Source organism: Pocillopora damicornis, chromosome 8 (genome assembly GCF_964200805.1).
Source record: "Pocillopora damicornis chromosome 8, jaPocDami1.2, whole genome shotgun sequence".
NCBI lineage: Eukaryota > Metazoa > Cnidaria > Anthozoa > Scleractinia > Pocilloporidae > Pocillopora > Pocillopora damicornis.
This window is the reverse complement of record NC_142677.1, coordinates 9,823,057-9,848,848: the sequence shown is the minus strand read 5'-3', so window position 1 is coordinate 9,848,848 and position 25,792 is coordinate 9,823,057. Positions and strand designations below refer to the sequence as shown.

At 40.2% G+C, this 25,792-nt stretch overlaps 1 protein-coding gene, 1 long non-coding RNA gene and 1 pseudogene across 2 annotated transcripts in view; 2 read left to right on the top strand and 1 right to left on the bottom strand.

Annotated features, from left to right (window-relative positions):
• LOC113676916 (uncharacterized) overlaps positions 1-25,792 on the top strand; it is a 31,630-nt gene extending 5,838 nt beyond the window's left edge. Inside the window, exon 4 of the long non-coding RNA XR_016179109.1 lies at positions 24,613-25,792. This is a non-coding gene — a long non-coding RNA (uncharacterized LOC113676916). The remainder of the gene's footprint in view (positions 1-24,612) is intronic.
• On the top strand, positions 89-1,281 carry LOC113676940 (uncharacterized). The gene is given in 2 exon segments (XM_027193681.2): positions 89-1,208; positions 1,211-1,281. Coding segments are annotated over 2 exon segments (1,191 nt in total).
• LOC149041310 (uncharacterized) lies at positions 4,783-9,880 on the bottom strand (annotated as a pseudogene).

Sequence of the window (25,792 nt, the reverse complement as noted above, 5' to 3'; positions counted from 1 at the left end):
AGTTTGGAGATCACTCAAGAAGCTAGAGTTGCTTGAGGCCATACCATACCTGTTGCATGTCAAAACATTGACTTCATCTGGTGGGATAATGGAGTGCATTAAAATTTTGTTTCTTGTCGCATTCCTCTTTCTTGTAATTATCGCTCAGATGGTAGACGAAATACTCCTTATGGTGTGCCTGTTGTTGAGGCATCAATATCTTCGAAATCAAGTGGCCCTCTTAATGATTGAATACTGTAGATGACAGAGACACCAGGTGCGTTGACACAACCCATACTTTCGGAAACTTCCAAGACCAAAACAGTCTTGGTTTGAGATTCACTACAATGACTGAAAGATTCCCTGGTATTATTTCAGAAAGCAACTATGAATGAACCAATGTACCTTTGATATTCTGTTGAATGTTTTGCAGCCGGTTATAACTCGTAAAAATACAAGATTGCATGGCTGCATTGCTCTAGAAAAAGTTTTCATGCTTGGTTTGTACTGTCTTGCTCGTGGCAACTTGTATGAAAGTATTGAGCCAGTTTTCAGTGTTGGAAGGTTGACTGGTCTAGAAGCAGTGCGAGATGTTGTGGAAGCCCCTTTCAATCTCAGGAATGATTGCACAAAGTTTCCCATGCAGAAACATAGCATTGTATAGAGACATTTCAAGATGTTTTTTGATCTCCCGAACTTTGTTGTTGCAATTGATGGATCCCATATCAGAATAGCTGCTCCTCCATACACTGCGGTGGACTATTTCACTTGCTACCAACAACACAACTTCATTGTTCAAGCTATTGTCGATGGCAAGAAACACTTCCTTGACTTTGCATCTGGCTCTCCAGGCAGTATGTGTGATGCGAGAGTTCTACGAAATAGTACAATATTTGATCTTGCAGAGCACAATGAGATTCTGATGGGTCCTTCTGTGCAAATTGGGGGTAATGATATCAAACTCAATCTAATTGGAGACAGTGCATACCCACTTGCCTCTTGGCTTCAAAAGCCATTTCCTGAAGCAATGAGAGATCCAGAGGAAATAGCTTTCGATAAAGCTTTGTCCGGTGCCAGGGTTGCAGTAGAGTGCACTTTTGGGATGCTAAAAAATTGCTGGCGTATACTGGGGAAATGGCTGGAAAGTAAGATTTCATTTGCCAACAAAATCACTGTTACTTGTGCAGTCCTTCACAACTTTTGTCTGCTGAATCAAGATGAATGGAATGATGAAATCATGACCCTCGAGATCAAGGACATGAAAGCAACAAGGATGTTACAAGGGATGGGGATGACGTTTGAAGTGTGTTAAGAGAGTACATTGCAAATGCGTGACTTAACCACAACATTTAATCGATAACACAAATATAACTTATGAATCCAAAAAGTTCATACAATATTACAATTTCAATGAACTATATTTTAAAAAAATTGAGAATTAAGTTATGATTACTTGCTATTGCTGTCGTGTTCTTAATTTTTTACTTTTACACTTTGACTTCATTGAATAACGATTGAAATTTCAATAAATTGAATCAAGGCATGTTATCCATGATCCATCCCTCACTCAAAAACTATTTTAATAAGTCAAGTCTGATCATTTGGAATGGAACTCAAATATGTTCCCACGATTGTAAACTATCAAAAAGACGAAACTATTTTATATTGTAAACTAAATCAAACCATGTTATAGTAATCACAACAGTTTCTTTACTCGAAAATTATTTTAACAAAGTAAAAGCAATGAAATTGAAAAAAAATCCAATATATCTTTGCAACTGTAAACTCTACAAGCAACAACAAGATGAATCATCAGACTGAACAGTCCATTGTTAAAAAGGTAAACTGCTAGGCATCTATTTTTTATCCTTTATGGCTTCCAGAAGAGAGCCCATGAAAGATGCCATCATTTCCAATTTCTTTACCATGGTTCTGCAGCATACCCTCCATATTAGCAGGGAGCTTTTCACCTTGCTTTCTATGGATTCAAGGCTTTTATGGATGGAAACTGCCTCTTCCTCTCCAGTGTCTTTGGGCGCTACTTTCCCTTTCATTGTGCACTTCCTTTCTTTCTGGCACTGTTTGCTGGGAGTGGCCAGATTGACTTTGGCATCCAAGATTTCATTGCCACTAGAAGCAATGCTACTTTCTTAAGAACTTGGTGTTCCACTCATGCTTGGCAGTGAGCCATCATCATCACTTAGAGGGTTTGCACTCATAGAAGCAGTGCTTGTCTCTGCTTTGATCAAGTGTTTCATGGTAACAATATCTCGTGTTCCAAGAACTCAGTCTATTTTGTCATAGAAAACACTTTTACGTATGTGACCTTCTGTCTGACTCTTGTTCCATGACTCTGCATCTTTATATTTGTCAATCAAATACTTGATCTTTTGCTGGCATTTTTCAGCTGTCTTTTGGTGCCTCATTACTCTCTAGATGGTCTAAATTGGTCATCGTAAGGGGAATGTTCCAGCGCCTTACAGAATTCAGTTGTTCACAAGGATAGCTTCCCATTGGGTTTAAATTCCAACCATAAGGATTCATTTTGTCCTCTGTGAAAATTTTGAAATCTAGTTTTGCAACAGGAGAAACTACTGAGATGCTAGTGCAAATTGCTCCTTTCCTCAGAGATTCCAAAGACAGAGGCTATCATCTTTGAGCCAGTCAAACAAAAAACGAGTGAGTTCATAGTCATTTGATATAATTAATCTCAAATAGAGATTTTAATAGGGAAAAAATTATTTAGTTAAGTGCGGCATTGCCATATGACCCATTTCACTCAATGGCAAATAACCGACATCAGCATTGAAAATGAATATTTGTATGCATCGACTTTCACACAGCACTTAGATTCGCTACCATCTAATTCAATAAAATTTGTGTACTTTAGTTATATCGCTGGAGTGCTGTTATCACATTGACATTGCTACTGTTGCTACTTTTAGTTTATTGAGGGCAGGGGGGAATTGATGGCTCATTGGATGTATTTTCGGGAACTTATGCAAGAAAAATACACAGCCCCTTTGAGCTTGTGTTTATGCTGGTATCCACCAGAAGTTTTGCACCGTTCGTGCAACAGGATATCGCTTAGTTCAAAAAGGGCTTGAAGTCTATCACAAACGAGTATATGCTACAATTAGAGGTCTGGAGATTTTCTGGCTTCGCCACTGCCCTGACTCTCACTCTTCTTCTAACTATACCAGGGTCATCTGCCCCCAGAGCAATGGGGTCAGAGTCTGGAGTTGTTCCTAAGTCAGTTTACTAGATAAAGGCCCTTGAAGTCAAGCACTTTGTTTGGCCTCTTTACCAGGCCACCAGTAGAATTAAACATTTTCTGCCTGGCTGGAAACCTGACCATTAGTGGTGAGAGGGTTAAAGTCTTGAAAAGTGAAGGGTTATGAATAAGCCTTTCAGGTATCACTTGCTTAATCAAGAAGCTGTGTCTTACTGGCTCTGTAGCAAATTTACCTTGCTCAGGGAGACCCAAAAAAGCTGTCTATGGAATAAGAGTTTTCATAGATCAACAGATATTAAGAATGATAAGATGACGAGAGTGAAGATTCAAAACAAGCTGCCAAAGCATGGAATTCTTGTTAGTTCATCTGAATTCTTGTTAGTTTTTGCATGAAGATGGAGAAAGCAGCATGGCTGAGTCTGCAGCAGACTGCTTCTTGCCAGCTGATTTCACACCATCCAAACTTCATGCGTTAATGATGGAATTAAAATTTGATTATGTGTGAATGTAAACCGCAAAAACTAAAGAAACATTTGGATACCATATTGGCCTAAAATGTGTGCACTGTTTAAGTCAAAAATGGTGTGGAAAAATCTACTATTACAATAGCATCGGAAGACACTGATCAGAACAGGCTTATGTTTTGTCTTTTGCTGTTATAAAACTAAACTTAGGCTTTATTCTTAGTATGTTTAACAAGTATTTCTCATCATTTGTTTTCTTGACTTAACTCCAGTAAAGGAGTGCATTTTGAAATCTTTTGTTTATTTCATGAATGTTACATGAATGATAGATCATGTAAATCACATGGCAAACTGTTGTTTGGATGCTCCACTTGTAAGCGTAGAGGTAGCAGCATCTCATAGTATTTGTTTTCTTGCTTGTGGATTTTGTCACCAAAGAGTTTGAGGAACTTTAGGTCTTTAACAGACAATGGTCGCTCATTCTTGAAAATCTAACTCAAATAATTTGTTTACTTTACCTGGATTGAAGAATTTCTTGATGCAAGATTTCAGAACAAATATCGTACCACAACAGGGCCTGCCACATTTGTAAGTACTAGTCAGTTCTCTTGTCATGATCCTGTTCGTCCAAATTCCCTGACTTTCATGTAAATGAGAAAGGCATACTCTACCAATAATGCCTCAACTAAGATGAGCCCTTATTCCATATGGATTATTATCAGAGTCAGGCATTATCTCTCATGGTTTAATGGCCCTTGGACAATTTGTTCCAATCAGCAAACCAACTTCTAAGTTCTTTCTGTATCAGTAAGATATTGAATAAGATGTTCCATTTTAGTTGAAAACTAACAAGATAAGTTTGACTGCTTTGAATCTGACATTTGTACTATGGTTTAAAAGCACTTGTGTTTTTTGGAAATGCGTGCTAAGAAACTCGTGAAATTACCAGGTGTCTCTTGTAGCTTGGCATTAGCTACAGTTTAACTTCCACTCCTATTACCTCAGTCTTACAAAAACCTGACATCTCTACTGGCGCAGCAAATCTTACATGGGAGATGTAGCCATTCAATTGTGTTTCTCCTGATTGTCCTCCAAAAACCGAACTTAGAGGTGTTTTTCTTGTAATTGACTGTCTAGTTTGCCTGATCCAGTATGCATCTGGAGGTGATCGTTTCCTATCAGTAAATCAACAGGACCATTGCCTCTAGGTATCTTTTTGTGCTCCTGTCCAAGAAACTTGGTGATTGGTTTAGGCTGTATTGCTGTCACTTCTTCCCTGATGCACAGGATTCCAACTGCCCTGATTGAGAGCATCTCAGTGCTCTCTGGTGATGACGCAGGAACTTTGTAAACTTTAGTCTTGATTGTCTCCTCTTCTACTCCCACTTTTGTAAGTGTTATAGTGGTGTTATTTCCTTTGAGTGCCAGTGCAGCTACTGTTTCTTCGTGGACTAGGCTTATCTGTGCTCCAGAGTCAAGGAGAGTGTTGCTTTGCTTTTGGAACCCATTTTGATTATAAATCTTGCATGTTATCACCTGCAAAAGAGTACAATGTGGCTTGGAGAGTTACACGATGCCAACTTCAAATGCAGTGCTCTTGTGAACTAATGGGTGATGAAAATGCATGCATTCCCTTCCATTCTCAGTCTTTGTACACTTTTGATGTCTCCTACTGTTATCAACTCTCTGCTTTCTTCTGGCTGCTTTCTTACAACTAAAGTAAATATGGTTTTCTTTAGTGACCTTGATGAAAAAAAATGGCACAATCTTTTACTGTATTTACTTGTGTGTAAGTTACACTTGTGTATAAGTCAACCCCCAATTTTCAAGGTCAGAAATTGGATTTTCATCATCTCTTGTTAGAAACAAAATTTAGACTGAGAGAAATTGCTTAAAAAGTTAATCTCTTATTTCTGAGAAGGTATTGAAAACAAGGTGAATTAAAAAAAACTGCAGAGCAAAGTATAAACTGTGCTGTGAAGTTTATTAGCACTTGTTTATGTCACCATGATTTCAGTGTACATGAGCACTTTGATTTACTAGGGAATTATTTTTAAATTGCAGTGAAAATGAAATCTTGTTGCATTGAATTGACCAACCTTTATCTTAATGTTGAGTTTGAAAGGAGATTTAGTAGACTGAAGGAATAATGGAGAGCTTCAAAGGATAGCACATATTAAACAAGACTGCACGAGACAACAGCATTTGCTAGGTCACCAAGCTTCTGAAATAATTCTATGCAAACAAAAGTTCAGTGCTGTAAACAGCATTGAAGCTGTAAGAAAAAGTCTGCTCTACAGATCATAAGGCACAATAGAAATCAGCTCCAGTAACTTTGTGTTTAAGCAAATTAACGACGAAACTTGACCACAAATAGAACTGGTTTTGTAAACTTGGTTTTCCTAACTGACTTCAGGCAATTGTTATGCTAATTTGTTGGATTGCTTGGGTCAGGTCTTTTTGTATGACTCATGTATAGGTTGAGGGTGATTTTTTGGGTTGAATTTTTGAGAGCCTTATAGCTACCCTTATGCTCTTTGAGGGCCAAGTTCTTTTCTATTTCTAGATTCCTGCAGTGAGTTTCTCAAACTATATCCTAGGTAAGCTGGAGACAAGTGTGCCAACTAATTGGGTTAGCTCAGTGGTAGTGGTTTCATGTTTATGTTGCATTGCTGTACATTTAGCTTTCACTTTGGTTTTTTTGTCGTCAGTGAGGGCAATTGTCATTGTCAGAGTCAAGGACAAAACCTAAAAATGTGATTGGCTGAGCTGGTATGACAGATGATTTCTGCATTTTAATTACAAACCCTAAGCTCGTAAATAATGTCTGTATATCAAGATATTAAGCAGGCGTTCATTGGTATCTCTACCCTAGAGGTATGAATCATCTATGTACCCCACATTTAGGTGACCTTTCTGTCTTTAAGGTAGAGTATACTGGTTTCAACAGCTTGGTAAAACACCTTGGTGCAGATGAAAGCCCATTTGGCATACATGTGTACTGGTAGAGAAAACCCTCCCAGCAAAATCTCAGATACTTGTAATGTTCCCTAGGAATGGGAACTGAGTAGTAGGCATCTTTGAAATTGATTGATGCTATGAAACAATTTGGAGTCATGAGTCACACAGCAGTCACATTTTGAAATGGTGTTTCTCTATGTGCTTCTTAAGCCCCTTTAAATTCAAAATGATGTGGTTTTTTCCTGACAAATATAGTGGAAATGTATTCGTCTGGAGTGTAGACAGAAGGCTCAATGACACCTAATTCAAGCAGGTTATCAATTTCTGAAGTAATTATTTCTTCCTCATTGGAATCAAACTGAATTTCAATCCTTGGCCTTAGTTGAGTGGGATTTTCAATCTCCAGATGGCAGTGCTGTACCATTTCCAGTATATTTTAGTCTGCTGTGATACTCATCCACATTGAAACAAAATCCCACAGCCTACCAGCAAATCTATTTAGGGTTTGAGCTAAGTCCTTCTTCTTCTTCCCCTCTTGCTACCTTCTGAAGTGGAGGGGTCTCTGGAAGTTTAAATCTTTTGACTGCTTGTTGTTGGAATTGTGAGAGCTAACATATTTCTTTCCATGCCAACCATGGTGTTGTTGGCTACTCTTTGAGTGATAAGAACTACTGTCCTTGGTGAGCTTTGAACTTAGCCTGTTTCTGTCTGAGATGTCTTAAGAAGCCTTTGGGAAATCATATCCAAACAATTCAGCTGTCACTGGATTTGATGGGCTGCAATGATGTCTAGAATTTGTTTTGACTTGTGGTCTCATTAACTCTCTCTCTGTCAACATTTTAAATCCTGGTTAGCATTTGCTAAGAGGAGCACCCCATCCATTAGGACACTAACAGTATCTTCTTTCTGAATTTCTGAGGTGCCCATTAGCTTGTTCACCTCTGACACGACTACTACTATTCTTTTAATCAGACTTTTCTGAACCTCAAGAATCTTAAGTCAGTTGACTGAGCTGACTCATCTAAATTGTTCCAGACACCTTGATTGACCTTTGTCTCTGATAAGGTGGCAATTTTCGTGTTTCTTTAACTCCATTTTTTTGTCTTCATTAGCTTTCTCCCTCATAATTTTATCCACAAGTGATGCAAGTTCCCCATTGGTAGTGGGACCAACATGCTTGGTGAGCTGTAGGGTTTTGGTCAGCGTAGTAATCAGGGGATTGCTGTTCTTTCCTTGTTCATTCAGTCCCTTTTTCTTGGTGGGTGGCTCTTCCTTGACAAGTGATTCATTTTCGTCCTTAGACATGCTTGAGTCACAATCATCAGCCGAGTCCTCCTCACTGTTGCCACCTGAACATGATGCAATCAAATTGTTCTAGTCATTGAAACCTGCATTCGTTGAATCCCTTAGGCTTGTGAGGCTGGATTTCCAGCTGATTTATGCACCTCATCAATTTGAGTATCCCCCTTAGAGGATTCTTCCTTACCCCTGACCTATTTAGGAGGGGTTAGAGGTGGATTGTTGTCCATTTTCAGCAAATAATACAGTGTCTTTGTCCTTAGATAAAAAACGTGCTTGGACAAAGAAGGCATAAGCTTGCCCTGAGTTGGCACATGCGCTTGCTATCTCATGTGATCTTACAGCACGATAATGAGGTAGAACTAATTTTAACCTATGATCAGTTGATTGATGTCAGATTCAAAGAGAGATGACCTCTTTTGTGTAGCAGGTGTTGCATGATAATAACAATGATTCATTTTTTCTGTTAATTAACCAATAATGCTTACTAAATTTGTTTAAAAATCTTCTAAATTACATCATAAATTTACTATTTGTTCATATGAACACAGACCTCAGGTGAGAAAAATTTGAAAGGAGCAACTAAATAAAATGGTCTTAGTTTTACTCTTTACATAACTTAAACATGCTGTAGTTCTTATTTGGTCTAGTAAATTGTTGGAGAGCATGGACTGAAAAGCTACACTTTTTACAGGACTCAAGATTACCCTTAGGAACCATGCACAATTTCTTGTTTGTGGGGTCGAGTGTTCTCCTAGATGCATGTTCAATTAAGAAGTCTGTATCCTCAACTTAACTCCCGGCATGTGTTTCTCTAATTTGCCTTGACTTTTCTTTCTATATTGGTTTTAGACTATTTAGCGGTCATCTCAGAGGACAAATCGCTACCATGAAAGATGATATTGTGCAATATCCCATGAGCCTCCAATCAAGATATGTGCATCACATAAGATCACATTCACATATTCCTCGTGGTTTGGTTTGTGATTTATGGGAACAAAAGAACTCCAGGGATTAAAGTAATGGCAAAAACAAGGAGGGAAATGCTCTTTCTGGTATAAGGGAAACAAACACATTATGACAACTAGAAGGTACCAGTACCCTGGAATAACTAAGCAGCTAAAAAATGTCAGGGAACTGCAATAAGTTACCTGTTTATAGTGGAGGTACAGTACACATAGACTACACACTAAAAAGAGATTTATGATAATATTTAAAAGTCTCCAAAGATCAAATCTTAGCTACAGTTATATACATACATAGACAGTGTTTTAAGATAAAACATCAGTTCAATGAAAAATAGTGTTCCTTAAGATACATGTATGGCTGAAATTGTTGGGAAAGGCAGTTTTCATCTGTTCATTGATTGAATGTTAGATGATAGGCACCTGAAATTGTACATTCATTTCATTCATTTCGCGCGTGGACCTTCTCGGTGCCTATAAAGGACTTAGGTGCATCTGGCACTGAAGACAACGGATTGTGCGGCTGGTCGAATGCTTCCACACGTGTATCTGGAGGTGCCTGTTCGTGTGTATCTTCATGTGTCTCTGTGGATGACTGCTTGTGCACCTCTATGACATCGTCATCTTCAACTTTGATAGGCGCTTCATTAGACTTGCGTAGCTCAACACGATTTTGTTGAAGGAGTCCTTGAGGCAACTCAACCTCGTAACATCTTTTGTCAAGGCGACTCTTTATGACACCCTTTTGCCACTCTTTTCTTCCCACCGCCAGGGCTCAACTTGCACAGTATCTCCGGGCTCTAAGGGCTGGAGGTCTCGTGCGCCTCTGTTGTAGTACTTGGCTTGATGTTGATTGTCTCAAACTCTGACTCAATCTGCGCACCCGAGGGAAGATAAGCTCTAGTGTCCACTAAGAACATTCTGCTTCCCCTCTCGTACTGTACCACCAAATCGTACTTTTGCAAATGGATCAACATTTCTTTGTAACCTCTTAGAAGCGCAATGAAGTGGTTTCATGAAAATTGACTCAAGTGGCTTATGGTCAGTATGGACAACAGTTCTTCTACCGAAGGTAAAGTCATTTCTCTACTGAAAACACGATTGCCAACATCTCCTTTTCAATCTGCGCATAGCGAGATTCCGTCTCTGTTAAGGCTCTACAAGCGTACGCAATTGGGTGACCATTTTGCATTAAAGCTGCACCTAAACCACTCTGGCTGCTATCACACTGGATGTCAAGCACTTCAGTGGGCTTGTAGTAGGCTAGAACGGGTGCTGATGCAATCAATGTCTTGACATCATTCCAAACCTTCTCTTGCAAATCATCCCAACACCATGCTGCATCTTTATGGGTAAGATCTCGTAGAGGCTTCATCACATCAGATAAGTGGGGTAGAAAACGGCTAAGATAATTGACCATTCCATTCAGGCGTAAAATATCACCTCGGTCCTTTGGGCGTGGCATCTCGACGATTGCTCTCACTTTCTCTGGATCTGGCTTTAGACCCTCTGTGGTTAGCAGGTGCCCATGAAATGGAACCTGTTTACACTTGTATTCTAACTTCTCGGCATTGAGCTTGGTACCTTTCTGCTGACATCTGCGCATGAATCCATCTAGATTGCTGTCATGATCAGCCTCGCACGTGCCATGGATGAGAATATCATCTGCAATACACTTTACACCCGGGAGGCCTTGTAACTCTTGATGGAAATGTTTCTGAAAAATTTCACTCAAAACACTGAGACCAAACGGCAAACGGAGCCAACGATATCGCCCATATGGTATAGCAAATGTCATGAGCATATTAGACTTGCGATCTAACTCCAAATGCCAAAAGGCAGAGGCTAAATCAACCTTTGTAAACACACGTACATCTGTCAAGTTGGGCAACAAATCATCAATGACGGGAATTTGACAACGTTCCCTCTTCAAGACAGTGTTAAGTGGTCGCAGGTCAATACAAACACGCAGTTCGCCGGACTTCTTTACAGCTACAACAATCTGATTAAGACGTTCCAACCAATGGAGCTCTTCTTTGAACTTCTCCCGAACAGACACAGGTACTTTTCTTGCTGGAAGGATAACAGGCTTGCAATCTGGGTCAACTTGTAGGTGAACTTTTCCTGGAAGTGTTCTGAGACCTTTGTTAAAGACATCCGCGTAATTAGCTGTGAGGTCATCATTTGCATTCTCCACGACATTAATGAAGTTTTCCTTGTGTACAGTTAACAGCTTCATTTTCTGCATTGAATTTAAGCCAAGCAGAGGGGTTAAATCCTCTTTCACAACTAGAAACCGGACCTTGTACTTCTCATTAGTTTTCGGATTCACAACAGGCAATGCACAGGAACCAACAGGCATCTCTTTAGTTCCATTCTACATGACAAGTGTTTGCGAACACGAGTCGAGTTCCTTGCCCTCAGCATACCTCAGAGGTAAAATATTTGCACTTGCACCACAATCAACTTGAGATTGCACCGGTTGCTGCCTAACCAGCATCCTCGCATACACAGCTCTCCCTCTCAAAGCCTGTACTTGTACAACGCTGATCTCCTCTAACTCCTCTTTGCTCTCAATATTATGGACAGGAACTTTCTTACACCTCTTGGCAAATGATTATTTTCCTTGCATCACTTGCACTTCTTTCCCCATGCGGGGCACATCTTCCTATCAGGTTGATGGTCATAGCCACAAAATTTGCAGGAAATTTTCTTTGCTGACTGCCCGTCCACTGGCGTTGGAGCTCATTGCTTTTTAGAACTTGACTTTACTTGATTAATGTTATCCACCGGCCCAGATAACGACTTCATTTGCAACTCAGCAACTTCCTCGCTGCGACACACGTCAATGCAACAATTCAGAGTAAGATCTCTCATTCTCAGTAACTTCTTGGTTGTCTGCTCGTTTTTAATTCCAAGCACAATGCGATCACGGATTAAAGTATCCCGCAAACAACTGCAAAAATTACATGTTTTGGCCAGATTCCTCAACTCGGCAACAAAACTATCAACCGACTCCGTTGTAAGCTTGTCTCGCATATTAAAACAGTATCGTTCGTAAATTTCATTGACTTTGCTAATGCAATGCTTCTCCATTTTTCCCATTACAACGCGCCAATCACTCGAGTTCTCCCCCTCGGCGTAGTTGAATGTTTTGATGACTTTCAATGCATCATCTCCGATTGTATGTTTGAATATCGCCAACTGAAACTCTGGGGTTTCCCGATCCAAACGAGAAATGACAAAATAATTGTTATATTTCTCCTTCCAAAGCTTCCAGTTTTTGGCAATTTCTCCACTATGTTTCAAGTCAAGGTACTTCGGCAGAGTAATCTGATGAAAGGTCGACGATGGCGGCACTCCCGCACCAGACTGTCCATTGGAGGTATCGCCACCGGGCATGCTGTATAACATAGATGGTTAAAAACGAAGCAGAAGTGGCCACCGCTGCCACCATGTAATAACACAGCAATCCACACGTTCAAGCGGTTACTGAACAGACATTTAATCCCTATCAAGTGCCTCCAAGGTACAAACGAAAACTGAATATATAATGAGTCTAGCAGCACGTGCAAATGAAATTCAGCACAGGGCGTGAAAATTACAATATTATAACAGTTAGTATGTAAGTTATGAAACACATTTATGTAAAACTGATGTTACTCAACAGTGTATTCTTTTATAACAAGTTAAGATTAGGAATATGCTTTTCTCCACATAAATGCTTTAAAAGAACATTTGTATCTTTCAGTTCTTGTGAGATCTATTTGGAAGGTTTGAGTTTCCTTAAACTTTGTTTGGTGCTTGGGTGATAGCATTATACTTGGCATGTATAGCAAATGCATGAGGTCACTTTCAAAGGGGAATGAAGGCAATAGAAAGGAGCACTAGGCAAAGATACACCTAAACTTATTAAGTTCGGCCAAAAAGGTTTGCACTATTGGATAAGTTTGTAGATATGAACTCAATATCTTCTTGATCTACAATTTTCTCTTTAATAGTGATAGTGTCAAGTCTGTTGGTAAGGAGGTTACATGGTTGGTAAATAGAAACTTGGGAACATCTTTAAATGTTTTTAATCACGTCTTTGTTAGCCCTATTTAGAAGGTTTGAGTTTCCTTGAACTTGGTTGGTGCTTGAGTGATAGCATTATACTTGGTATTTGTAGCTTACAAGGCCTGGGGGTAGTGTCAAGTGTGCTCATAGGGAGATTGAGTGGTTGTTGAAGGGAAGCTTGGAAACATCTTTAAATGCTGTTAACCACACATCTTTGTTATCCAAATTGACTAGTATTTGTACAGATGCATCTCCTCAAATTTCAGTTTTCATTTGTTGTTCTTGTTGGTTTTTACAGATGATCATCTTTCATGCATTAATTTCTCATCTGCATGCTTGTTCTAAATTAGAAATGCTTTCCTTGTTGGTATCCTTAAAAGTTCCTCCCCTTGACATCCTTCCAGAATCCTTGAGTAACAGCACAGTATAATATAGTAGCTTATTTTTTCTCTGAGAAGTCTGTTCTGAGATAATTTACAATTAGTGAGGATAAGAGCTAGTTGCAGTGATTGTCAAGAAATAATGGACCAATTAACAAATAAAATCGTATTGATCAAAATCTACTAGTATGTGAGCCTGGAAAAACTAACATGCTTGAATAAAAATGTAGCAGTTTATGATACTCTTTTAGCTGCTAGCAGCTTCATATTTAAAGTGTAATACTGGGAAAGTCACGTCTCAGTGAATTACTTTCACACCACAACATTTATGCTTTAGACACCAAACCTAAACCAGAGAATTGATGCACTTATTTGCATTCTTCTGTATAGCACCACACATGCACTTTTCCAAGAATTCTGTTTCACTTTATGTATGGAAAGTGAAGTACAACAATCCCAGAAAAACCCTGGGCAAGCAGTCATCCCCTTTATAGGTCAACGGCCTTGTTACTGGATATGGTTGCCACTTACAACAAGAGTTCTTGTCAGGAGGAGAAAATCTGTTGCTTTGCTGGGTCTTTACAATGTAGGTTAAACAGAGTGGTGTAAGATAGTGACAATGTTCTTTTTCATGGTGTAAGCAACATTAACATCTCTGTCTGATGGATTTGGGGTTGGCAGAATGTTCTTTGCAATGGCTAGACCATGGTATCTTTGAATCTTTTTAATTTGTTCATCTGAAAGGCAGCTGCACCCTCCAACTGGCTTTTTCATGTAAGAAACAGTTCCTTGAAGAAAATCACTGTACATTATAAGCCATGAACAGTATAAAAGTAAACAGTGAAGGAATAAATAGCCAAACAGTACATGAACAGCTATGTGACATGTAAATTATCAAATTACGGATCTCTCTTTCCTCACACACATGTCGCCTGGCGAGAGTTAAGGAAAAATTGTTTAAATCTATTAGCCTGGCTCCATGTTCTTTAAAATCCCTTTCTTCTTCTAGACTTTGTGATGAAGAGGCTGATAAAACCAGTTTCAATTGAGACACTAATTCATCACTGTCAGAATTAAAGAGAGGTGACCTTTTTGATGCAGCAGGTGTTGCATAATAATAATGATAATCATTATTTCTGCTAATTTACCAGTAAAAGGAACAACTTAATAAAATGGGCTTAAATCTACTCTTAACCCTTTTCCTCCCATGGGTATGGTAATTAATTTTCGCACAAAAGACAACACCGTAAATAAATGGTTGTAAGTTGAGCTACATTTAGTCAATTTTCATATATATTTAACAGCAACTTAAATCTCATAAGGTATTATTTTTTACCAGACTGATCCAAACAACCTTTCTGAGCATAACTGCCTTCCCCAAGTTTTTCAAATATCTGCAGGTTAATGATTAACCAATCAAAAGAAACAGTCATGTCCATAATCCCATGAATTATGGGTACATACATTTGTAGAATAAACAATCAGAAAACATAATTTTTTGAACAAGGAAACACCAAATAATATCTCTTATAAGCATGGAGTTGGACATACCAGTGCTACAATGTCAGTATGCTGTTGGCAATGGTGTGTCACAACAACAGCAATAAGTGAACAGTTTTTGACAACCAACGGTCAATGTTCCGCTACTTATAGGAGAGTTCACTGCCTCATCTGCCTAGGTCTTCCTCTTGCAAAATGCCTGCCAGGATTCTGAGGTTTCAGACGTGGGGTTGCTGCTGTAATGTGATTGTGTGGGCCTCAGTTACTGTCAACTTACTTTTATTGTAAACAGTGGTACAACCAGAATTCCTCAAAACAAGAACGATAACCACACAACGTCGAGCCTGCCATGTGTCCCTGCATAACGCATGCGCGAGACCTATAACCGCAGACCTGATATGTTTACACCTCCACCCTGAAAAGTCTAATGGGTGTGGCAGCGGGACTAACTACGATACAAAATGTTTGGCTAGTTAGGTATAACACAACGACAGCTTATAATAGCTTTAAACTGAAATGTTTCCTCAGTCTGCAACGAAGTTTATAAGTCCAATCTAGATGGTTTCCTTACAACATGGCCACTCCTGGTTGTCAAAGGCACACCATCACTTTTCTCAGTGGGTTGAGCTGGCTTGTGGGGTGTCTGTGGTGGCTCCGATGACAAAACTTTGTGGGGTGTCGCCATAGGTGTGATGGGCTGATAAGAGGAAGTGTCCCGATTGTTCTCCAACTGTTCTTCAGAGGTTGATACTCTTTCACCTGACAGTTTCAGTTGTACTCTGTTGCGCCTTAGCTCTGAACCACCAGCTGTCTTTACTACGTATGACCTTGGCTGGGTAGTTTCTCGCTTTACTTCTACTGGAACCCAAGTCTTGGTTCACGGTTGGAACACAGACACCTCTTGACCTGGTACTAGCTTTTGGAGGTCACGAGGGGACTTCCCATCATACTGCTGTTTCTGGACATCTTGTCGATGCTGTAGTTGCTCTTGGTTATATTCCATGGTTTGAGAGCGCTGTAGTCGTCCACTGCAAGGTAGTTGTGTGTGATAATCTCTTTGGTTTAGAACCTTAGCTGGTGAGGGTAGGTTGCTGTCAATAGGCGTGGTTCAATACGATAGAAGTGCGAGATAAGGATCTTGTCTGGCGGCATCTGATTTCTTTAACAGGTTTTTTACTGTCTGGACCATCCGTTCTGTTAGTTCCTTTATGACTCTTGATATGCTTGGCCAGAATAAGCTTTCTTTTGCTTTTAGGAGGCACTTTTCCGTTCCCATGTGTCCTTGGTGTATTATTTGCAACATCTGTGGGCGGAGCCTACTTGGAATCACGAGGCGGTGTCTCTTGAGAACAAGGCCATTTTCAACGCTGAGATCCTCTCTGAAATTCCAAAACTCCCTTAAGTCTTGGGGGCATTCATTCGGATATTCTGGCCAGCCATGGTGCACAACATCTTTAAGGTGTGCGAGTACGATGTCTTGGTCGGTGCACTGTCGTATTTCTTCCAGTTTGGCGGGACTTGCTGGTAGAGTGCTTGCGATGGTGTTGACTTCAAGCAAAGGCACTTCGTTTTCTTTGAGGGGAGGTTCCATGTAACTGACCCTTGAGAGAGCATCCGCTATCACATTGGTTTTTTCTTGTATGTATCTAATTTCTACGTCATATTTTGCCATTTTCAGCCAAAGCCTCTGCAGCCGCGGTGAGGCACTCATTATGGTCTTCTTCCATATGCTTTCCAGCGTCTTATGGTCTGTTTCAATGATGACACTTTTGCCAAAGACATAGTGGTTGAATTTCTCTAATGACCAACAGGCAGCAAGTAGCTCCCTCTCTATGTTGCTGTAACACGACTCAGTCTTGGTTAGTGACCGACTTGCATAGCACACTGGTCTACTGTCTTGGATCAGCACACATCCAATACCTTGAAGGCTTGCATCCGACTGGATCAGGTTGTCTTTCTCTGGATCATAGTACGCCAAGACTGGTGCCTCAGTAATTACTTGTTTAAGACTCTCAAATGCTTTTTGGTGCTCTGCCTGCCACATGAATGGCGTTTCTTTTTTCATCAGCTGTATTACAGGTTCTGAAGTCTGGGCTATGATGGGTGAGAATTCATTCAGGTAGTTGATCATGCCCATGAAAGATTGTAACTCTGCAAGGTTCTTTGGAGGTGGCATGTTACGGATTGCTTTGATTTTGTTTTCGTCAGGTCTGATTCCTTCAGGAGTCCATGTGAGACCGAAGAAGGATGCTTCGTTTCCTTGAACTGAGATTTGTCTGGGTTGAATCTCACATTGTTCTCCCTCGCTGTGTGTCATTAAGTATTCGCTGGTCATGTTCTGCCTCACCTATACCATAGACGAATGTGTCATCCGCAATACCACTTAGTCCTTCCAACTTACCGAAGACCATGTCCATTTTCTCTTGAAAGACATCTCTGCTACACGTGATACCAAATGGAAGCCTGGTCCATCTGTACTTTCCCCAGGGGGTGTTAAAAGTGCATAGTCTGCTGCTTTCCTCATCTAGGCTAACTTGCCAAAACCCACTGCGTGCATCTTAGATACTGAAGTGGGTTGAGCCACTCACCTTCAGTATCACATCATCTATCGTTCTCATATAGTAGGGATTGCGCTTAACAGCTTTGTTCAGGTTCCGAGGGTCTAGGCTCAGGTGAATCGATCCATTTGGTTTTATTGTTACGACAGTCGAGTTAACCCATGGGGTGTACTCGTTGCGAACCTCAGAAAGGATGCCCCATTTCTTCAATTGATCTAGTTCTTCCATATAGGCTTGCTGTAATTGTACTGGAACCTGCCTTGGTGCATGTTGTACTGGGGGCACTTTGGGGTCGGTTTCTATGTGGTATGGTGCCCCTGGGAAGCACCCAATTCCTGTAAATACATCTTCATATTCTTTTAACAAATAGTCCTTTGTTAATGGGAATGGGTGCTGCTTGCCTCCCATGTCAAATAGCCTAAATGTATGCAGATCATGCGTGGGCCTGGTGTGGTTTACTTGAGGGGTGGGTGTGCCTCTGTGGCTGATCAGATCATCGCTATACTGGTTGGCGGTTATTGGCCAGTTGAGCTTTAGGAGGTTCAGGTTTTGTGCTGACATGTTACTAATTATGGCTGGGCCATCAACATCAACTTCTGCTTGAATAGGTTTAGGGCTGGGGTTGTTAGGACCTTTTACATATATTTGGCAAGATCCAAGGTTAGGAATCTCTACTCCACCATATGCGGATAGTCTCATCGTGGGTTGTGCTAAACCCATCCTCCCATTATTCAACTGTTGGTAAAGGGACTTAGGTAAAATGTCGGTTTCTGCCCCTGAGTCTATTTTACAGAGTGTATTGACTTGTCTTCCTTCTGGCCCCAGCGACAAGGACACCTCTAGTAGAGCCTTTTCTCTGCAGGATATGGAATGGACATTCATGGATAGAGGTGTTGCTTCAATTGGGCCCAAAAACACATAATCACTTATTGGCTGGGTGGACTCTGAGTTGGGTAAAGCATTGCTACTACTGGAAGCTTCAATCTCATGCACATTCTTTTTTCTAAGCTTTGACAGGCATACCTTGGCTAGGTGTCCTACCTTCTGACAGTAGTGACACGTTGCATTCTTTGCTGGGCACTGTTCACGTGCATGAGGACCCCAGCCACAATTCCTGCAGGTTGGTGTTTTGCCCCATCGATTGCCATTTTGGGTTTGCTTCGTACCACCCGCTGCATTTGGGTGGTCTCTCTGATTTGGGCTTCTGTACTCAGAAGTGACAGGGTGCACTTCTACGGCTGTGTTCATCAACTGAAGTTGTTTATCAGCTGATTCCTCTGCTTTTGCCATTTCTCTGGCTTCATTGAATGACAGGGTATTTCCTTTCTTAAAACAATCCTTTCTAACACGGTCGGAGTTCATGCCAAGCACCAGGAAGTCTCTTAGAAATCGATCCTGATGCTCTGTTGGGTAGTTAGCTTCTTTAACAAGAATTCTTAGTTTAGCAATGAATTCTTCAATTGATAAGGTACGTTGACGGAGGTTATGCAGCTCCCACGCTGCGATCAGCTCGTTCGAGTGAGGCTTTACGTAGTTTTCGAATCTCTCGCAGTAGTTTTTTAGCTTCTTTTGGTCATCTGCTGATAAGTCCCAACTGTTGAATAGCTCCATTCCGTGTTTGCCAGACCAGTACAGAAGGTGTTTGCACTGTACTTCATCTATTTTCACCATTGGGCCAGTGAATAGCAGTTCACATCTCTGTTTCCACATTTTAAAGCGGCTGTATAGGTTGTCGTCTGTACTCCAATCCATGGAGGGACCTTTGTCGATAAACGAGATGGTAGCCATTTTTGCTTTGTTCAATCAATCGTGTTGTTCACTCTTCCACTTCCACCAGTGTAGCGAGTTAAATTGTCATCAAATTTGCTTACTTACTTCGGCATCCCACTTCTGACACCATGTAATGTGATTGTGTGGGCCTCAGTTACTGTCAACTTACTTTTATTGTAAACAGTGGTACAACCAGAATTCCTCAAAACAAGAACGATAACCACACAACGTCGAGCCTGCCATGTGTCCCTGCATAACGCATGCGCGAGACCTATTACCGCAGACCTGATATGTTTACAGCTGTTCCATATTCAGGGTCATCATACAAATAGTCTTGGAGGGTGTGGTACTTCTCAAAACAAGGGCTGGGGCACATGTGGACTCCACACAGTCCACACTTGTATGAAGTCAACACTCGCTGCAGGTGAACTTTACAAGCACACCGTTTGTCAACTTTGACTGGGAAGTGTCCCAAAGACAGATTCAATCTTGATATTTGAGGTGCAGCAGCTGTGGGGGTAATCTTGTAGCTCCTTCCACCATGTAAACCTCTGATTACCAGAATCCGGAAATCCATCATGCTCAGATCTGGTTGATCATCATCTTTTCCCTTGCAGTAAACAAGATATGCATTCAAAACTGACACCTCCAAGAAATGATAGAAGAGTTTTAGATACCATGTCCAGCCTTTCATGAGCCTTGCATAGGCAGTTGTCCTCTGGTCTGCAACATCAACACCACCCATGTGTAAATTGTATTGTTGCACTGGTATGGGACAGGCAAAGTCTCTCCAAACGTTTGCTTCTCGCACTGACCTTTCAGCAACTCCCATTTCTTCATTAGCTGGTAAAGTTGTTAGAATAGTCACAGGTTTTCTGTCTTTCCATGTCACACAAGTGAAATGATGTTTTTGCTGAAAAATTGCTTCACCACGTTTCATCCTCTTTACAGTAGCAGAGGTCGATGTTGTCACGTCTCGAGGAAGACCGATCCAATCCCCCCGACATGTTCCACAGGCTTGAAGACCCTGATCATAAAGCTTCTCAAAAAGTTGAACTGAGGTGTAGTAATTATCCATAAATATATTGTATCCTAGTCCATAAAATGGTTCCACAAGTTTCAAAACAACTCTTTGAGCTAAACCTTTAGACTCTTGTCCACATTCTTTGCCTGTATGAACATTTATGTCTAACACATAGCCATTTTCAGAGTCAGCCAAAGTAAATTCCTCGAGGCCAAATCTTGCTGGTTTGTCCCTCATATACTGCCTCCATGAAAGGCGTCCTTTAAACTTCACAAGGGTTTCATCCACTGACAGGTTCCTGCTTGAGGCATAAACTCTTTGGAACCGGTTTTTAATTAGTTCTAAGAAGGGCCTAATTTTCCCCAGTTTGTCATATCCATCTTGACCTCTAGGAATTAATTGTGTATTGTTCACAAAATGTATATACCTCAAAATTTGTGTAAACCGATTCCTTGACATGGAATTTGTGAAGAATGGTGTTTGAAGTATCTCATCAGTGGACCAGTAACTATGTATGGTAGGTTTGTTTACCAACCCCATTGCTAAAATCAAGGCAATAAATGTTCTTATTTCATCTTTGTCCACTGCGTGCCAAGGCATACGGTGTTTATCCGGGGTTCTGGCTCTCTCTTGGGCAGCATGCAAATTTGTTTGTGTCACAACTAGATCAAGCAAGGCATCAGTAGAAAACAGACAAAAATAACTCACTGGGTCTTTTTGATCCGCTCCCATTCGAACTTTAGGCCCCGTGGGTTGGGTGAAAGGCAGGTCTGAATGCGTCTTGATGTCTTCTACCCAAACAGGATCGCCCACAACATCGTTTTCGCCCTGTGCTGTACGTCTCCGCTTCCTGGGAGGACCTGCTTGTTGTAATTCTTCATTTTCGTCACTTTCTTCAGCCTCAGAGTCAGTCTGATAAAAGTCTGAGTCAATTTCCTCGTCAGACTCTCGCTCTAAATATGCCGTGCCTATAGCTACAGAAGTCGATGACATTTCATCTTCATCTACGACCACTAAATCCACGTTTTGAGAAGTCTCTGCAGCCGAATTTACTACAAATTCACTTCCAGAAGTTGAAGCCATTACTGATCAGCTGTTCCTGAACTTCGCGCGAAAACTCGAACAGAAAAGAATCGCATTTTTATTCGTTCAAAAGCAGGCAAATTCACATGAAAAACACCGAAGAAACCGACAAAAATCGCCAGGCGTCAAATGAGCCAGAGGGGGGCTATTGCAATCAAGTATTTCACCCCTAGCGGGCTCAGCATTGGTCAGCCGCATTTATCGTCACACATATGTGACGTTGGGAGGAAAAGGGTTAAGAATTTAAACATGCTAGTTCTTATTTAGTGTGGTAAATTGTTTCAGATTTAGGGAGCAATGACTGAAAAACTGCCCTTTTTATTGGATTTCTTTCTATATTGGTTTTGGACTTTTTACTGGTCATCTCAGAGGATAAATTGCTACCACGAGAGATGAGACTGAGTAAGTTTGTTGCTAGGTTGATTGTAGCATGTCAGAAATCTATCCCATGAGCCTCCAATCAAGATATGTGCATCATGTAAGATCACATACACATATTCCTCATGGTTTAGTTTGTGGTTTATGGGAATAAAAGAACTCTAGGGAATGAAACAATGGCAAAACCTAGAAGGAAAATGCTCTTTGGGGTGCCATGGAAACAAAAACATTTGAGAGGTGACCTAAATGGTTAAGGGGAAATATGCCTCCTTTAAAATGTTTATCATATGGGGGCAAAATTTATGTTATGAGGGCTAAGGCCATATCCTAAATTGTACAACTGCCTGCTGTTACATACTAGCAGCAGATTATTTTTAGAGGATGAACTCAGGACTGGAGAGATATGGTTGAATTTTGAAGTATTTGTTAGCACGTGTGTAGTGTATTCACAAATTTAACCCAGGATGATTCTGACCTTACCACAAACAGTAAACAACAAAATTGCACAAATTGAGGATGTTGTTTAATCATCAACATCTCAATACGCATGCCCCGATATACAAAACAAGGGGGATGGGTAGAGAAGACCTAAACATTCACAAAAACTACATTCCTCCCTTCTTTGAATTATTTGTTAGGTTGAATGAAAACAAAAATACAATAAACCTAATCAACTTTATACGCATGCACATGTCTCTGAATGTCTTATGAAAGTTCTAACAGTGTTTGAATGCTTCAAACTGGCCTAAATTAGAAGTGTACCACAACAACAACAAAAAAGTTCAAGTTCAGTTCAAAGTTCCAGTTTACATCTAGATTTAAGAGTTCTACTCCGGGACCAGCTGAACACTGCCTAGAACATAGTCCTGAAATCTAGACAGTGGTCATTTTACTCTTGATGGACATAAAGTGGAAGTAGAATCACTTTGCACCGTAGTGGTATCATCTGATGATTTTTACTCCACTGGTTTGTCTTCACTTGTTATTCCAGGAGAAACAGGTACAAATTCTCTAAACACCTTGTTTGGTGAACTCCCTGTTACTCCTTGAGCCTCTGTGGTATCTGCAATCTACTGGTGGCTTGGGGTGCATTATGTTGCTCTAGATACTTTTTCACATGAATATTGCATGCCATTTGCCTTGACAAGAACACTATTGCCATTCTTCTGAACAACTGTAAAGGGAGACTATGGTGTCGACAGTTTGTTTTCTTTCTCCTGTCTCAATAACACCTTGTCACCTTTTTGAATCTCACTTTCATGTGCCTTTCTTTTGCAGTTTGCACACACCTTCCCTTTCTCTTTTCTTTCATTCTCACTGTCTCTGACTTCGTCTTCATCACTGAACTCTTGCAGTTGGGGTAGTTTGGTCCTGATGCATCTTCCAAACAACATTTCTGTTGGGCTAACCCCAGTTGTAGTGTGAGGTGTACTACAATACATCATTAAGAAGTTGTCTATCTCTCATCTCCAGTTACGACCCTTTGCTTGAGCAATATGCAGGCATTTCAGGATACTGCGGTTTTGTCTTTCTATCTCCCATTTGCTTGTGGCCATAAGGGTGTGGTTCGCCAGTGTTCAATTCCACTCTCTTCTAAGTACTTTTTGAAATAGTCACTGACAAACTGTGACCCATTGTTAGTCCAGAGGGACAAAGGAAGGCCATGAGTGACAAAAATCTTGGACAGAATTTATACAGTCCTCTCAGATGTAATAGATTTGGTGAATTCCATTTCGAATAAGTGACTGTAATAGTCCACCATGACAAGGACATAATCACCAGAAGGGAGTGGACCTGATAGGTTAGCAGCTAGATGTTGCCATGGAACAGAAGGTAACTCTGTATGTGTCACCGGCTCAGGTTTAGGTGGTTGTGAAACTAACTGACAGCCATGAACAAAAACTCTTTCCACCTCTTTGTCAATGTCTGGCCACCACACTGTGGTTTGCAGACATTGTTTCATTGCCACAGTCTCAGGATGACCTTCATGTGCCAACTTCAGTGCTTGACAACGAAGCTGCTTTGGTACTATAATTTGAGTTCCATAGAGAACAAGCTCTCCAATCGCACTTAATTCACCTTGCACCAGCAGGTACTCCTTGATTTCTATAGCATGTCACCTTCCATTCAAGAAGCATTCTTGTACACTTTTCAGCTGTGGGTCATGTTTAGATGCTCTCTCAATTTCACGGTTGTCAAGGCAACAGGCATTGATTCTTGAGCTACCCACTTTACATACTCTTCTGTTTTGTTTTGGTCTCTTGACTGTGGCACTGGGTGTAGCAGGTGTGACAATGAATCTGCAATGTTCTTGGGGCCTGGAATGTATTACACTGTGAATCTATAGGGCTGCATCCTGAGTAGCCATCTCTTGATCCTAGTACAGGTCTTGCATTTAGGCAAGAAAATACATTCTAGAGGTTTGTGGTCAGTCTCAGGTTCTTCCATAGCACAGCCAATTTCTCTCAATTGTTGCAGAGTCAAGGCTTGTTCTGAAGTAACTTTCAACAAAGTTTGTGACAAACACTTACTAATAACTTGATTACAAATTTGCTCCTCCGTAGTGTTTGCATCTCCAAATTCACAGGTTTGGGCTTTTTGTCTCAATCTGGTCACAAACTATTCAACAGTTTTGCTTGCCAATTGATTAGTTTCACAAAAACAAAGTCTTCTGTATGGAACATTCGCCTGCACTTTGAAATATTTATTTAAGGTCATCATCCCTTTTTGATAGTTATCTGATTTTGTTTCTAGATGGGTAATTCCTTGATATTGCACCTACTAAAGATTGTTCAATGCTTGTGCTGTTACTTTTAGATGGGATGGTAGCATTTCCTTCCTTTGCAACTAAACTTGATAGTTTGCAACAGCAATGACAAGAACAACAACTTTCCTATACCCTTCAAATTTTAGCATTGTATTAAATAGAAGTTGATGATTATTTATAATAATGATTATAGGGTACCAGTACCCTGGAGGAATAATAATGATGATTATTGGGTACAAGTACCATGGAATAACTAAGCAGCTAACAATGTCAGAGCATAGGATTAAGTTAAGTAAATTAAATGTTTGTAATGGAGGTTCATCACATGCAACTGTACATACATGTGACTACTGCTTAGAAGGTGAAACCTTTGAAAAGTAGAACTGGCATAAATATGCGGTAATTTGCATAAGAATGTATGCAAGTAGTTGGAATAAAGGACTGCTGTTTTTTATGGGGTAGGGGGGCTGGCGGGATTTCAATGATAGTGTAATTTATAATGACCTCCTACTGGTTTATGAGAATTTTTTTTTGGCTGGTTCTCTCCTTTTAAAGCCAAATTTTTTTGGCAGGCCCCCCCTCTCCCTGTCCTAAATTAAATTGTTGTACTGACAAAGAAGAATAATGAAACAACAACTTTGTGAGATCTATTTGTTACAAGTTGCTATATTCTTATTTTGTATTATCTATAAATAACACTAACAAAACAAATTGAGTATATTGGGTTTTGGTCATTCCGTCTAGTATTAACAAAGTGAACAAGCGAAACTTAATGCAACACAAGTTACTACAGTAATGTATGCAACTAGGTTTACAGTATATACTGTGATGTCAACAAAAACGTTTTTTTAAAGCAGGGAAGTGACATGTTTGAAGAAATCTTCAGTACTTCTTTGGATGTTGTGTTGTCTGTGAACATTACTGTTGGAAGATTGAACAAACTGACTTTGAGCATTTCTTCAGTTATCATTGGCATGAGGCTTTCTTTGTTCTGAATGGCTTAATAGGCTCCTCAAAAAATGTTGTTATTTTCTTAGTATCAGAGTACTGGACCAGTACTTGGGTATACCAGTGTTTAAATGAAGGTTTAAGTTTTTTATTTAAGTGGCAATTGCTGCACCCTAAATATGTTGCTGCAATAGATTTTTCTAGTTTCTTGTTGCACTTAAAGCAAGAGAAATATGAGTTTATGGTAGTGATTTCCAATATTTCTCCTTCAATGGTTGTGGATACAAATTGTGTGGTATCTTGAGTTAGTGGCGCAGCAAAGACATTAGTAAAATCTTTTGAGCTTTATTTCTATTCCATTCCTAGCAGTGTTCAAACAAATGTGGTCTTGATTTGTCCTTTCATACTGTTACATTATGGAACAT